A 14,092-nucleotide genomic window follows, 5' to 3' on the forward strand; every position below is an offset into this window, starting at 1 on the left:
CCTCTGGCAAAGGCCTCCAACTCTGGAAAAATGCCCTCCCTCCGTACCCGTACCCCATCTCTGTGTCTCACCTTCAAACTCAATGTCAAAGGATTTCTCCACCATTTCCATGATAGCCTTCAACGTCCTGCTCTTGGAAGGGATGTACACTAGCTGGTATCTAGTCTGCATGGGGAAATAGAAGAAGTCTGGCAGCAAACTGATGTTGATCGCAAGGTAGTTCAAAGGAGGCCTTTTTTTGGGCAGACTGTTCAGGCGAAGATACATGACAATCGTGGAGAACAGCAGTGGCGCCAGGATCTCTAGCATGGTGACCAGGGTCTTCCGCTTCTGCAACGGAAAGGAAAGTGGGTGGTAATCCAAAGCAGAACACACGTGTTGAGTCGCCGGGTGGCAAGGCTTCCTTGTGAAAAGCCCTCTCCCTCCCTGCACAATAGGGAACGAGCTAGACGCCTCCCCATCTGACTTTTCCACGCATTGGCGGTGAGAAACCAGTAACAACGGTGCGGGCTTCAGTGATGACAGTCTGCAGAGTTCCAGTGGGAACTGGCCGTATTTGCAGAGAGGGGCCTCATTCCAAGTAAAGTTGATTTTTTTCTTTAATCCGTTATTAGAACCCAACCTAACTTCAACATCCAGTCCCTCCCTAGGAGACGCCAATGCCTCCCCCCCCCCCCCCCCCCCGCCCCGTGCACCTTACCCACCTTCAAGCTGAAATTCTTCCGCAGAAGAAGTTTCAGATTCCCGCCCATTGTCATGTTTCCCGCTGAGGAGGGGGTTACCAGCCCTGGCTGGGAAGGAAATGGGGCGAATGTCACATGTCGCACAAAACTGCTCCTGGGTCCTCCGGGAGCTTTCAGAGCGCTGTTCCTTCCTTGTGGCTGACTCCGCCTCACCTGCCCACCTCTATACACCCCTGCGCCATGGCGGGGCTGAACCTCCCCTGCGGGTGACCTCGCTGGGTTGAAATGCATGGACACGTGAATGACTCTGCATCTCTGTCTACAGCCTGCACCTGCCCAGTGCACCTACCAGGTCTGCAGCGGCGGCAGGGCTGGTCCTGGGAGCAGGGCCCAGCCTCAGGAGGGTGAGCACGTGCAAAGAAGCCCTCCTCGGCTCCTCCTGGCTCCCACCTCTGCTGGGACAGGCCTGGCTGTGACCCACAGGGGACAGAACTGGCTTCTGCTCGCAGCCGCGCTCGCCTCCCTGGAGCATCATCCCCACGGAAAACCCCCGTCGCAGTGAGGCCTTTCTTGCAATCTTTCTGTTCATTTTTCTTCTTAGCCCTTTCAAACCACTGAACGTGCTATTGATTACTTACTTATTGAATCTGATTTCCTCTAGAATGCATGCCCCATGAAGGCAGGTTTTTTTTGTTTTTTGGGGTTTCTTTTTTTGCCTGTTTTTTGTTTTTGTTTCACCACCAAGACCCTGGACTCAAGAGCAGGGCCTGCAGGTGCTGACCACTCCGTAAACGTGGGCCCCATAAATCAAGGCATTACGGGGCCCGCAGCAAATGTCGGGTTGTGCCTGTGAGGAAGTACACGCTTCCCGGTATCACAGGGTTCGGCTTTTAGCTCCCACCACCACAAGATTTGTACTTCCATGAAGATGTTTTCCCATCAGTGAAAGAATGGATGGATGCATTTTCCTCGGGCGAAAGCCTCTCTGACTGCCCATTAGGAACTAAAGGAACAGTGTTGTGAGCACACTAAACGTCACTGAAGGTACACGTCATTATTTTTTTTAAGATGTATTAACTTGAGAGAGCGCGGGAGAGAGCATGGGGGGCGGGCGGAGGGAGAAGCCGACTACCCGCGGGGCGCGATCTAAGGCCTCTGGGACCGTGACCTGAGCGAAAACCAAGAGTGGGACGCTTAACAGACGGATGGAGCCACCCAGGTGCCCCTGAAGGTACACTTTAAAGTGCCTCATTGTGTGATGTGAATTTCACCTCCATAAAAAAAAGAAGAGTGAATACAAGACACGTTTATATTAGTCAGCCTTTGCTGCAGGCTTCTTACCTGACAAACAACCCCAACCACGGACGTTTATTTCCTGCTCACGGCTCTGCTGCCTCCTGGGATTGGCTGGACTGGTCTTTAGGTCTAGTTATGGGCTGAATTGTGCCCCCCTCCCGAACTGCTGTGTTGAAGTCCTAATCCCCAGGACCTCAGCCCGTGACTGCTTTTACAGGCAGGGCCTTTCCAGAGGCAGCGAAGGCAAAACGAGCCCGTGAGGGTGGCCTGACTGTGCCCTTACGGTTAGAGGAGATGTGGGTGCCCAGAGGCACAGGGGTGCCGGGCACAGAGGAAAGACCAAGTGAGGACGAGCCGGGGGCAGCCACCTGCAAACCCAGGGGAGGAATTGAAATGACAGGAAAAACCAACCTTGCCGGTACCTGGATCTTGGACTTCCAGCCTCCAGAAATAAATGTCTGTTGTTTCCGGCGCCCAGTCCGTGGTATTTTGTTAGCGCAGCTGGCTTGGACGCATACAGGCCTGTTCCGCATGTCTCCTCCCAGCAGGAACGGGCTGTTCTCACGGCAAGAGGCCAAGCTAAACCACACAAACGCATTTCAAGCATCTTCCCACACACACTTGCTAACCATTCCAATAGGAATGCAACAGGGAAGGAAACTCTGTATGCTCTAATGGGGGGCACTGCCGACTCACATGGCAAGGGGCGTGGGCATAACATTTAATGCAGGGGGAGAAACAGTACCCATGTGCCAAAACACCCAACAGTGAGTTCTTCAGAAGCTGGTGTTAGAATCTTCCCGCCTTAACCCACGCCATGCAGATAAGGAGGTATTTTGGCTCCTTACTGGACCACCATAGACTAAAAGAAAAAGCGCCCAGACCATGAGAACACAATGGTTTTCTCCAGCCACACCTGTGGTTCAGTGGAATGGGACAGGAAAACAGAGGAGACGGAGGTTTTCATACTGAGCATCTTTTAGAATTTGTGATAACACAGGTAGGCTGTTTCTCTTAAAAGAAAGTTTATTTCAATGTTTGTGATGTACGACAACCAGCAACTATGCCTTGAAGGCACTGTGTCTAGACATGATGCCATCATCAAAAGATCTGTCTGTAATAGGGGCACCTGGCTGGGTCCATCGGTGGAGCGTGCAACTCTCCGTCTCGGGGTTGTGAGTTCAAGCCCCATGTTGGGTATGGAGATTACTTAATAAAAAATTTTTTTTTAAAAAGATCAATCAGTCATAGAGCTCGTCTTCTTGGAATTCAGTGGCTTCAAATAAGCCTAGTAAGGGAAATAAGATGTACGAAGGAAAACAGGATAGTACCAGGTAGAAAACGTGAATCAGAAGCAGTACACTTAAGAGTGGCCAAACTGACCGATAAAACAGAAGTCCAGGAAGAGACCACAGGTACACGATCACCTGATTTATAACAAAGCCGACAGGCAGGACAGGGAAGCAGGGTCTTCCCGAGGGTGGATGGCTCGGGGCCGGCTGGCTGTCACTATGCGAGACCACGTTTCCTGACTCCTGCCTCCCACCACACACAAAATTCCAACTTCAGATGATAGATCTGAATGTGAAGGGTAAAGGAAATAGAAAAATATGTTTTCCTATTTCTTTTACCCATGACCTTGAAGTAGGCAGAGATTTCCTTTTTTTTTTTTAAGATTTTATTTATTTATTTGACAGGCAGAGAGAGCCAGAGAGCAAGAGGGAGAGGCAGGCTCCCCACTGAGCAGGGAGCCCAATGCGGGGCTCGATCCTGGGATTCCAGGATCATGACCTGAGCCAAAGGCAGACACCCAACCGACCGAGCCACCCAGACGCCCTAGGCAGAGATTTCTTAAACACGACTCCAAACCGCTAAACATAAAGAAAACTTGGGTAAACTGAACTACGTCAAAATTAAGGAAATCTGTTCCGCAAAAGGCCCAGTAAGAGAGCAAATGCAACCCAGAATGAGCAAAGCTATCTACAAGTCACTAAGAAAAAGACAGACTTCCCAAAAGAAAAATAGAAGAGACTCTCAGTTTCCCAAATTGCTGATAACACATGACAAAGTGCTCGACCTAAATGGTTGTCTGGGAAATGCATTGTAAAAGCCTCACCGTCACACTGAGACAGAGATTTCTGCACAGGACGGTCACTGGAGGGCAGTCTCCAAACCTTCTGCAGAGTGGAGGAGGCCAGCAGGCTGAAGGGGTGGAAACCCTAGTCATTCCCACAGGCACAACGGGCACAGACTACAAACCGTCCACCTCAAGCTTAGGCATGAGGACAGCAAGCAGACAGGTCCCAGGTAAGCAGGACATCCATTTATGTTGTATTTGGGAAAACAAATGACCAGGATAGAAAAAGAGAGAAAAAAAGGGGGGGGCACTGAAAATAAGCAACCCAGCAACTATTCAGAATTTCTATGAGAGTGTCACTGCTGGCCCTTTGAGCCGACACCCCCACTTCTAGGAGTCTGATCCGCAGGTACACCTGTGCAAGCATGAGCTGACCACTGCAAGGTTATGCACCACATCACTGTTTATAATAGCAAAGGAGTGTAAGCAGCCTGGTACCCACCACAGTGGATTCGTTATATAAACCATTACATATCTAGACAATGAAGTAATATGCATCATAGAAAAAAAAGGAAGAGCTCTATGTCCTGGCTGCCTTCTGGGATCTGCAGGATAATGTGAGACAATAAATTCCTGTTGTTTGGGCCACCCAATCTGTGGTATTTGTTACGCAGCCTGAACTGAAATAGAGAATGGTGTGTCAGTCTGCATGAGGCTATGTGTGTAAGGGGGCAGGGGAGTGTGGGAAATCCTGTATCTTCCCAGTTTTGCTGTGAGCCAAAATGCTCTTAAAAAATAAAATCTATTTTTAGGGGTGCCTGCGTGGCTCAGTTGTTAAGCGTCTGCCTTCGGCTCAGGTCATGATCCCAGGGTCCTGGGATCGAGCCCCGCATCGGGCTCCCTGCTCAGCGGGAAGCCTGCTTCCCCCTCTCCCACTGCCCCTGCTTGTGTTCCCTCTCTCGCTGTGTCTCTCTCTGTCAAATAAATAAATAAATAAAATCTTTTTAAAAAAATAAAAAAAATCTATTTTTAAATAATTTTTTAAAAGATTTTATTTTAAAGTCATCTCTATACCCCACATGGGGCTCAAACCCACAACCCTGAGTTCAAGAGTCACATGCTCTACCGATTGAGCTGGCCAGGTGCCCCTAAAATCTATTTTTAAAAAACTGTTTTGACAAAACTGCATCAACAGGAAAATCCATAACCCTAAGCCCCCCTTCATTATTAAATCAGAAATTTTATTTTATTTATTTATTTTTTAAAAGATTTTATTTATTTGACAGAGAGAGACACAGTGAGAGAGGGAACAGAAGCAGCGGGAGTGGGAGAGGGAGAAGCAGGCTTCCCGCGGAGCAGGGAGCCCGATGCGGGGCTCGATCCCAGCACCCTGGGATCATGACCTGAGCCAAAGTCAGACGCCTAACGACTGAGCCACCCAGGCGCCCCTTAAATCAGAAATTTTAAAGCCCACAAAAATTAAAAATCCATTAGGAATATGTGTGATTTATAAAAAAGATTTATTTATTTGAGAGAGAGCGCATGAGCAGGGAGGAGGGGCAGAGGGGGAGAGAATCTCAAGCAGACACCCCACTGAGTGCAGAGCCTGAATCTGGGCTCCATCTCATGACCCTGAAATCATGACCCGAGCTGAAATCCAGAGCCAGACTCTTAGCCAACTGAGCCACCCAGGTGCCCCTGTGTAATTTTTTTTTTAATTACACAGACCATGACTGGTTACACTTGTTCACAGAACGAGGTGTGTGCAGTGATGCGGTTGGGCAAGCTTCTTATAGGACATTAGCATCTTTGTCACCCATGTTAGGGATGTCAAGGGCATGTGTGATGCTCTAGCTTAATGGCCCTGCTATTGACAAAGGGAGGAGAGGCAGGACCTCCTTTCCTGATTACCTAGGAAAATAGAAATCACCAAATCCATCCTATACAGGAAAGCCAGATGTTGTCATATGCTTGGTCTATGTGCTGATGCAATTACAGGTATTTTTTTAAATGCCACAGCTGAGGTTCTGGCCAGAGAAGGATGATTGGTAGAGAGCACAGGACCATCTCTAGTCTGTGACAACCTTTTCCACTGAAAGAACGGATTCTGTAATGTGTTTTCTGAACTCTGAATTTCTCAGAAACACAGATACTGTTTTATAGCAGAGAGTTTGGACTAGAAAAGAGCAAAGTGCTAATAGGTAAGGAAATAAAACACTGAAAACACATAACCTACTAGCACACTGAGCCAACACAAAAGGGGAGCCAACATACAGACGCATTAATCAAGAATTAAAAAGGAAAAATAACCAATGATGCACCAAAATTTAGCTGTTTTCTACAAATAACTCTCTGCTAATCAATTGTCCACCTGCCTGGAGTGGATTGATTACCTAGGAAAATAGAAATCACCAATCAATCCAATACAGGAAGAGATTTTTATTTTTACCTTTTAAGATTTTATTTTTTTATTTATTTGAGATAGAGTGAGACAGAGTGAGAGAGCACGAGTGGAGGGGGTGAGTGGCAGAGGCAGAGGGATAGGGAGAAGCAGACTCCCCGCTAAGCAGGGAGCCTGACACAGGGCTCGATCCCAGGACCCTGAGATCATGACCTGAGCCAAAGGCAGATGCTTAACTGACAGCCACCCAGGCACCCCCAGGAAGAGATTTTTAAAAACCTAAATGTTTCTGCAAATAAACTGTGAAGAAATCCAGAAAGTTGTCCAAGAGCCTACAAAGCAGGACAAGTGCAAATAATTCAAATGGGTGAATTGTTTTCAACTGTAAGGAACAGATCGTTCTGATGCTATTTGAACTGATCCATAAACATAAAGACAGAAAACGTCCCATATTTAAAAACCTATTAGTATAATGGTGATCCCAAACTCTGAGAAGGCTAGCATTTAAAACTAACCAACCCACCAACCAAACAAAAAAACGACAACTCATTCTCACTGAAAAGACAGATGAGCCCTTGACGAATCCAGAGGTACATGAAAGGAATAACACACCATGAACAAACAGGAAATCCATCCCAGAAATATAGGAATGATTCACTGTTTTCACTGTCATAAGATCTGTTGGTGTAATTCACCATATTGGTTGAAAGATTCAAAACATATTATTGTGTCAATAAATTCCAAAAAGGCATTTGATAAAATCCACCATGTATTCTTGGATCTCTTTTTTTTTAACCTTAGAAAAAGACTTGCCTATAACATACAAAACTATATATATATATATATATATATATATATATATATATATATATATATATATGTATATGTATGTGTGTGTGTGTATATATGTATATATATATAGCCATGTAGGGCTCTGTGCTCAGCACGGAGTCGGCTTGAGATTCTCTCTCTCATGCTCTCTGCCCCTCCCCCATTCACCAGCACAGACACACTCTCTCTCTCTCCCCCTTTCAAATAAATAAGTAAATCTTAAAAAACTTAGAGAGAGAAGCAGTGGAGGGGTGGAAGGGTGGAGGGGCAGAGGCAGAGGGAGAATCTTAAAGCCAGCTCCGCGCCCAGCCCAACATAGGGCTTGATCTCACAACCCTGAGATCATGACCTGAACCAAAATCAAGAGTCAGACACTTACCGACTGAGCCATCAAAGTGTCCCTGGGGAGACGTATCTTTGCATAGAAAGAGTCAATATGAAGATTTTAATTCTCCTAAATAAATCTACAAATTTTACATAGCACCAATAAAGATTTCAACAAGATTTTTAATTAAAAAACTGATTCAGAAGTCCACATGAAGCACAACGGTGTGAAATCAGGCAAGAAAATTCTGAAAGAGATAGATAACCACCAGAAACTATCCAAATTTTTAAATTTGTTGTTACATAACTTCATTAATTAAAAAAATATCATACTAGGACAGTCACAGCTCAATAAAAAAAAAGAATTTATATATATACCAAAGTATACATGGGAATTTAGTATGAGATAAAGAAAACATTTCAAATTAACTGAATATTATCAGTAACAGTACTGATGTCTGTATGTTCAAAAACCTGGGTGAAACCCAATTTCTTGAAAGATATAAGCTACCAAAACTCACTTAAGAAGAAATAACCTGAGGGCGCCTGGGTGGCTCAGTTGGTTAAGCGACTGCCTTCGGCTCAGGTCATGATCCTGGAGTCCTGGGATCGAGTCCCGCATCGGGCTCCCTGCTCAGCAAGGAGTCTGCTTCTCCCTCTGACCCTCCTCCCTCTCATGCTCTCTGTCTCTCATTCTCTCTCTCTCAAATAAATAAATAAAATCTTAAAAAAAAAAAAAAAAGAAAAGAAATAACCTGAATAGTCCTATACCTACTAAAGAAATTATATTTGTAGTTGAAAACATTCCAAGATGGAAAACCATGACTCAGATGGTTTTATTGGCAAATTCTAACAAATGTTTAAGGAAGAAATAATACTAATTCTACACAATCTCTTCCACAAAATAGAAGAGGTGGGCTACTTTCCCAACTCATATTATGAGGTCAGGGTTACCTTGATATCAAAGCTAGACTAAAACATTTCAAGGAAGACATATAATTAAAAAATAATAATAAGGCAAGAAGAAAAGTGTTTCTACTCTCAGATGTCATGATTTTCCCAAGAAATCTAAAAAAATAATTCTACAATTGATAAGTGAGTTTAGCAGGGTCCCAGAAGTTGAGGTCAATATACACAAATTGGTTGTATTTCTATATACTAGTAAGGAACACATGGAAACCCAAAGTTTTTTCAAGGTATCATTTGTGATAATCCCGATAAAATGAAATACTTAGAAATAAATCCAACAAAATATGTGCAAAATCTAGACAAAAGAACACTGATGAAAGTTTTCTTTTAAAAATGAAATAAGTGGAAAGATATACCATACTCATGGACTGGAGAAGTCTGTATTAAGACATCAGTTCTCCCAAACTGATTTTTAGATTCAGTGCAAATCCCGACGAAAATCTCTGCGGTATCACTGATAGGCATCAACAAGCTGACTTTAAAATTCCCATGAAATAGCAAAGGGACTAAAATAGCCAAAATCATTTTGAAAGAGGATCACTACTAGAGGACACATACTACCTCATTAGCGCTACACTAATCAAGACAATATAGTATTAGCTGAAGCCAAAAGCAGTCCACTACAGCCCAGCCTGCAAACTAAGACTGGTTTTGACTCCTTCTAATGGTTGGAAGAACTGTCCTCCACCACTGTGACCAAGCACTGAATAGCTCTGAAGTTAGCTGTTACAGTGCTTACTGTGTGAGACTTCTTCTGTGGTCCGGTCGCTTTGATGACAGCCCACATTGTTTGAAGCACCCCTAAGGCGAGCTGCTGTAAGCACTCCCCGTGCTATCCAAAAGATAAAACGAAAAGTGAAATCTCTCCATTCCCACACAAATTTGCAGCGCATATATCTTCCACGCTCAGACAACAGCTCCAGCAGCATTTTCCAGACCTCGGTGTACGTGCAAGGGAAATTTTCATTATTTCAAAATCCACGTAACTGTGTGATCGAGGAGCTTCCAGCTCACCTTCAACTGGTTGTGATTAATCTATCATGCAATGACAGGTTACAAGGCAAATTATCAAGAGAGGAATCTAACAGAATTCTATCAATGCCTTTCAAGCCATGAAGACACTCAACTGAAATCATATTCAAGGTGACATAGACAAAATCTCGTTACAGGTCAGCATTAACAGACAAACATTTACAATAAATCTTGATGGTATGGAACACTGTCTTTGAACACTGGCAAAGCAATATGTTATCCCATAGAAAAGAACTCCATTGTTCTCATGAGTAGATATATATTGCAAAAAAAGTTACACTCAATTATTATATTGAAAGTCACTAATAAAATTTTTTTTGGAAACGTGTCTCATATAACAAGTATGTGTATGATACCCTGAATTTTGCCTCTTGGCATGCAAAGCCTAAAACATTTGCTATCCAGCCCTTTATGGAAATAGCGTGCCAAAGCCCGGACTAAAAGATCAAAGATACACATACAGACCAATGGAACAGAAGAGTTCAAAAATAGACCTTCACAAATATGGTCAATTTTCGACAAAGGTGCAATTCAATGGAAAAAGAATTATCTTTTTAACAGAGGTTGGTGGGACAAATGGAATCATGTATGGGGGAAAAATCCACTTTTATCCATACCTCAATCCATTATACAAAATCAGTTCAAAATACAGCATAGACCTAAGTGCAAAACCTAAAACTCTAAAACTTCTAGGAATAAAAAAACCCTACAGGGGCGCCTGGGTGGCTCAGTCGTTAAGCATCTGCCTTCGGCTCAGGGGTCCTGGGATCGAGCCCCACATCGGGCTCCCTGCTCCGCGGGAAGCCTGCTTCTCCCTCTCCCACTCCCCCTGCTTGTGTTCCCTCTCTCACTGTGTCTCTCTCTGTCAAATAAGTAAATAAAATCTTAAAAAAAAAACAACCTACAGAATATCCCTGTGACCTTGGATTAAGCAAAGATTCCTGAGATATGACACGAAAAGCATAAAAGAAAAATTGATAAGTTGGGCTTCATTAAAATTAAAATCTTTTTCTCTGCAAAAGATTAACAGGGTGAGAAAACAAGGCACAGACTAAGAAAAAATATTTGCAAATTGCTTATCTGACAAAGGAGCTATATCCAGAATATATAAAACTCTCAAAACTCAACAGTAAGAAAATTAACACCCAATTTTTAAATTGCACCAAAGAGGATATATGTATGGCAAATAAGCCCATGAAAAGATGCTCAGCATTATGTCATTAGGAAAAGCAAATTCAAACCACAATAAAATACCACTACCAACTACTAGAATGGGTGGAAAGAAATTTTTTTAAGTGATGGCAAAGTTACAGAGTGACTGGAACTCTTATATACCAACAGGGCAATGCAAAATGGTACAGCCATGGGGGGAAATATTTTGGCATGTTCTTATGTTTTCTTATAAAGCTAAACATACACTTCCATACAATTCAATGATCCTATTCCTAAGTTTTTACCCAAGCAAAATGAGAATTTTTGTTTTCAAACACACACAAAAAATTTTTACACAAGAACCTATATACAAATTATTATAGAAGGCTTTACTCAAAATCTCCCCCAAACTAGGAACTGGGCCCTTGCTAAGTGCCAAGCATTTCTGAAGTGTTCCATATGTTTCGATGCTTCGAATCCTCACAGCAATCCTATGAAGTGAGTACTATGTGCTCCCTACATTACGCAAGGGAACCAAGGCACAAAGAGGTTACGTGGGGCATTAAGAGCTGGGATTCAATTTGAGGCTGCGTGGCCAGAGTCCATAACCGGTTTTAACCCCTACCATATTAATGCCTCTCAACCGCTGAACGAAGGAGTATATTGTGCAGCCCTTGGTCTGGAAGGAAGCCTCCAATTATAACATTGTTCCTATGGGAACAATCAGAGAAGCTGTACTCTAAAATTCTGCATTGAATACCACCAACGTGGGCACTGCTGTACAAGAAAGTACATATATAAACATAGATACAGATGGATAGGGAGATAGTATTTGTGTCCCTGCAAAAAGAAATAGGAGCTGACATATTGGTTCCATTTTTAAAATGCATAGAGTGTGGGTAAGTATATATCTATATATGTCAGCCAACTTTTGCAATAACAAGGTTTACTGCCTTCTATAATGCCATGAGTTTTGTTTATGAGTGTCACCATGCACCTTAGTTTTTGCCATCAATCTTGAGAAATGTCTGAGCCACGGGAACCCCAAGGAGTATCCCCTGTAATTAATGACCTGGCATGTTTTCACACTACATGAGTGTGAGTAATTTACCTACGAGAGATTGTCATGGAGTCCAGGAGCCTGAACACCGGAACACCTGGGCTCCAATATCACCTCTACTGTGTGACTTTGAACAAATTATGACCCTTATCTGGGCCTCCACTTGGAAGAATTCCAGGTGGAGCATCCAGGTTTAGTGAGACCTGAGCAGAAAAGCGATTGTTGAGGATCCATCAAAAGGGCCCACCCCCTGTGGGCAGTTGTTTGTGAACAGGTGTCCAGAGCCTAGAATCTTCCCACAGAACGTCTTCCTTCGCCAGTGGCCTTACATCCTCTCAGTTCATGACTGCAGTGACTAATCATAATTACCACGCAGGCACCCTAACAGGACCAAGAACAAAGGTATCAATCACTACTCTGCAGGTGTTTCTCTTGGCCTGCATGGTCCTTCCTCCTGTCCCCCCCCCCCACCTTCACCTTCCATCTGAGGGAAGTCCGACTCAGCCTGCTCCGTTCCTGGATTGGGTTATGCAGAACCCTTTCAAGTTTAGAAAGGGCTGGGGGGAAATTGCAAGGTGTAACCAATATAAGTTGGAAATGGCAAGGATTTGTTCTTGAAAGAAGAAAGATTGAGTGAGGAAAACGCCGGTCAGCCAGGTTTCTAGAGTCTTCGGGCAGACACCTGGGCTGGGAGGGAGGGGGTGCAGGCTGTGAGCAAGGATGGGAGAAACAGTTTTTAAGATGCTCACAACACATTAATAACCCACTCCTCCACCTGAATTGTAATTGTGTTCAGTTGGGTTTTCTGTTTTTCTTTTTTGGTGTTTTGTTTGCTTCATTGTTGTCTGCTCACTATAGAGACCGGGCTAGTAAGTCCCGCTATGCTCACATGGGACTACCACTTCTTTGGTGTTTATGCGTTTTCCCATTTGACCCGAAAACAAAATACTTCTGAGTTTGGTGTTATTACTAGTCCTATTATCATTCTAATTTTAGGGACAGGAGATTGCAGCTCAGAGGGGTCAAATGACATGCCTGCACTAGCCAAGGGGCCAGGTCCAGACGCAAAGCCGGGTCTTCTGACTCCTTCTTCAACCAATATTTACCGGGTGCCTCCCCTCTGCCAGGCACTCCAGGACCTTGAGATGTAGCCACGAACTGGACCAAGTCCCTTTCCCATGGAGCCCACCTTCTGGTGAGGGAGACAGAAGAGAAGCCAACAAAAGCATAAGTCAACAGCACCACTTCAGACAGTGAAAGACAGGGAGACCCTCTATCGCTAATTCAGAGGAGCCTTGGGATGGAGGGGACAGAAGCTTCCCAACTCGGGTCATTACTTTACGGTTTGATCGGCCGCTTCCTGGTCGCGGAGGTGCGCTGGGCGCGGCCGGGGCCGGGCCGGCAGCAGGCGGCGCCCCAGGTGCGGCCGCCCCAGGTGCGCCCCCGGGACCAATGCTGGGAAGCGTTTACGCAGCCGACCGGCAGGTGCGCCTGTGCCGCGGGGGATCCTGAGTCGTAGGCCCCGGGCGGAGCTCAGTCCGGGCGTGGGGACCCGAGTGGGCCGGCCCGCGGCGACTGTTGGCCCCGCGCCGCCGCCGCCCACGAGGCTCCGGCCCAGGCCCCTGGCCCAGTCCCGCCCCGCCCCTGCCACGCGACCTCACCACCTCCCAGGTGACCCCAACCCGGCCTCGGGACCCTCCGGTCCCAGGTGATGCCTGCCTGGCCTCGTGACCTCTCTGTACCAGGTGACTCTGCCCCTCCACGGTGACCCCAACCCAGCCTCAGGACCCTCTCAGCTCCAGGTGCCCCCAGCCTGACCTGTGTCCCTCCCGTCTCAGGTGGCCCCGACCCTGTCAAAGGCTCAACATAGCCAAAGTAAAACCAATGAGTCCCTGAAGTCGTAATCAGTAAACATTGATGGTGCACACACCAAACGACAGTTTGCCGAGCAGGAACATGGAAGGGGGCTGGGGGGGAGCGGGGTTGTTAAAGCTGCTCACACTGCAGGGCAGCAGACTGTTCCTGCCAGTGCCTGGTGACAATATTGCACTTTTCAGGGCTCGCCTCCCATCAACCTTGGCAAATGGTTCACGTTTTGCTTATCATTTCCAGAGGCACAAGCAAGAAATGACCCGGGTCGAGTTTGCCCTGCCAAAAAGGGGCGACACTAAGCTCTGCCCCCAGGACTAAACTGGCTCTCTCTGCTCAGGGCCCCCGCCAGGCTCGTCTCTGTTTGTTTCTGATTTTAACAACCCTAAGCCACGACC

General features: G+C 45.6%; 1 protein-coding gene across 1 annotated transcript in view; it reads right to left on the reverse strand.

The window, feature by feature from the left end:
- The window catches only part of LOC118530030 (ATP-binding cassette sub-family A member 17-like), a 63,328-nt gene extending 62,568 nt beyond the window's left edge, over positions 1 to 760 (reverse strand). The window contains 2 exon segments of the mRNA XM_078074048.1: positions 72 to 330; positions 705 to 760. Of these exon segments, the coding sequence (XP_077930174.1) occupies positions 72 to 330; positions 705 to 758 (313 nt within the window). The 5' untranslated portion in view covers positions 759 to 760.
- Between the last annotated feature and the right edge of the window lie 13,332 nt (positions 761 to 14,092).

This window comes from Halichoerus grypus, chromosome 6, assembly GCF_964656455.1.
Source record: "Halichoerus grypus chromosome 6, mHalGry1.hap1.1, whole genome shotgun sequence".
NCBI lineage: Eukaryota > Metazoa > Chordata > Mammalia > Carnivora > Phocidae > Halichoerus > Halichoerus grypus.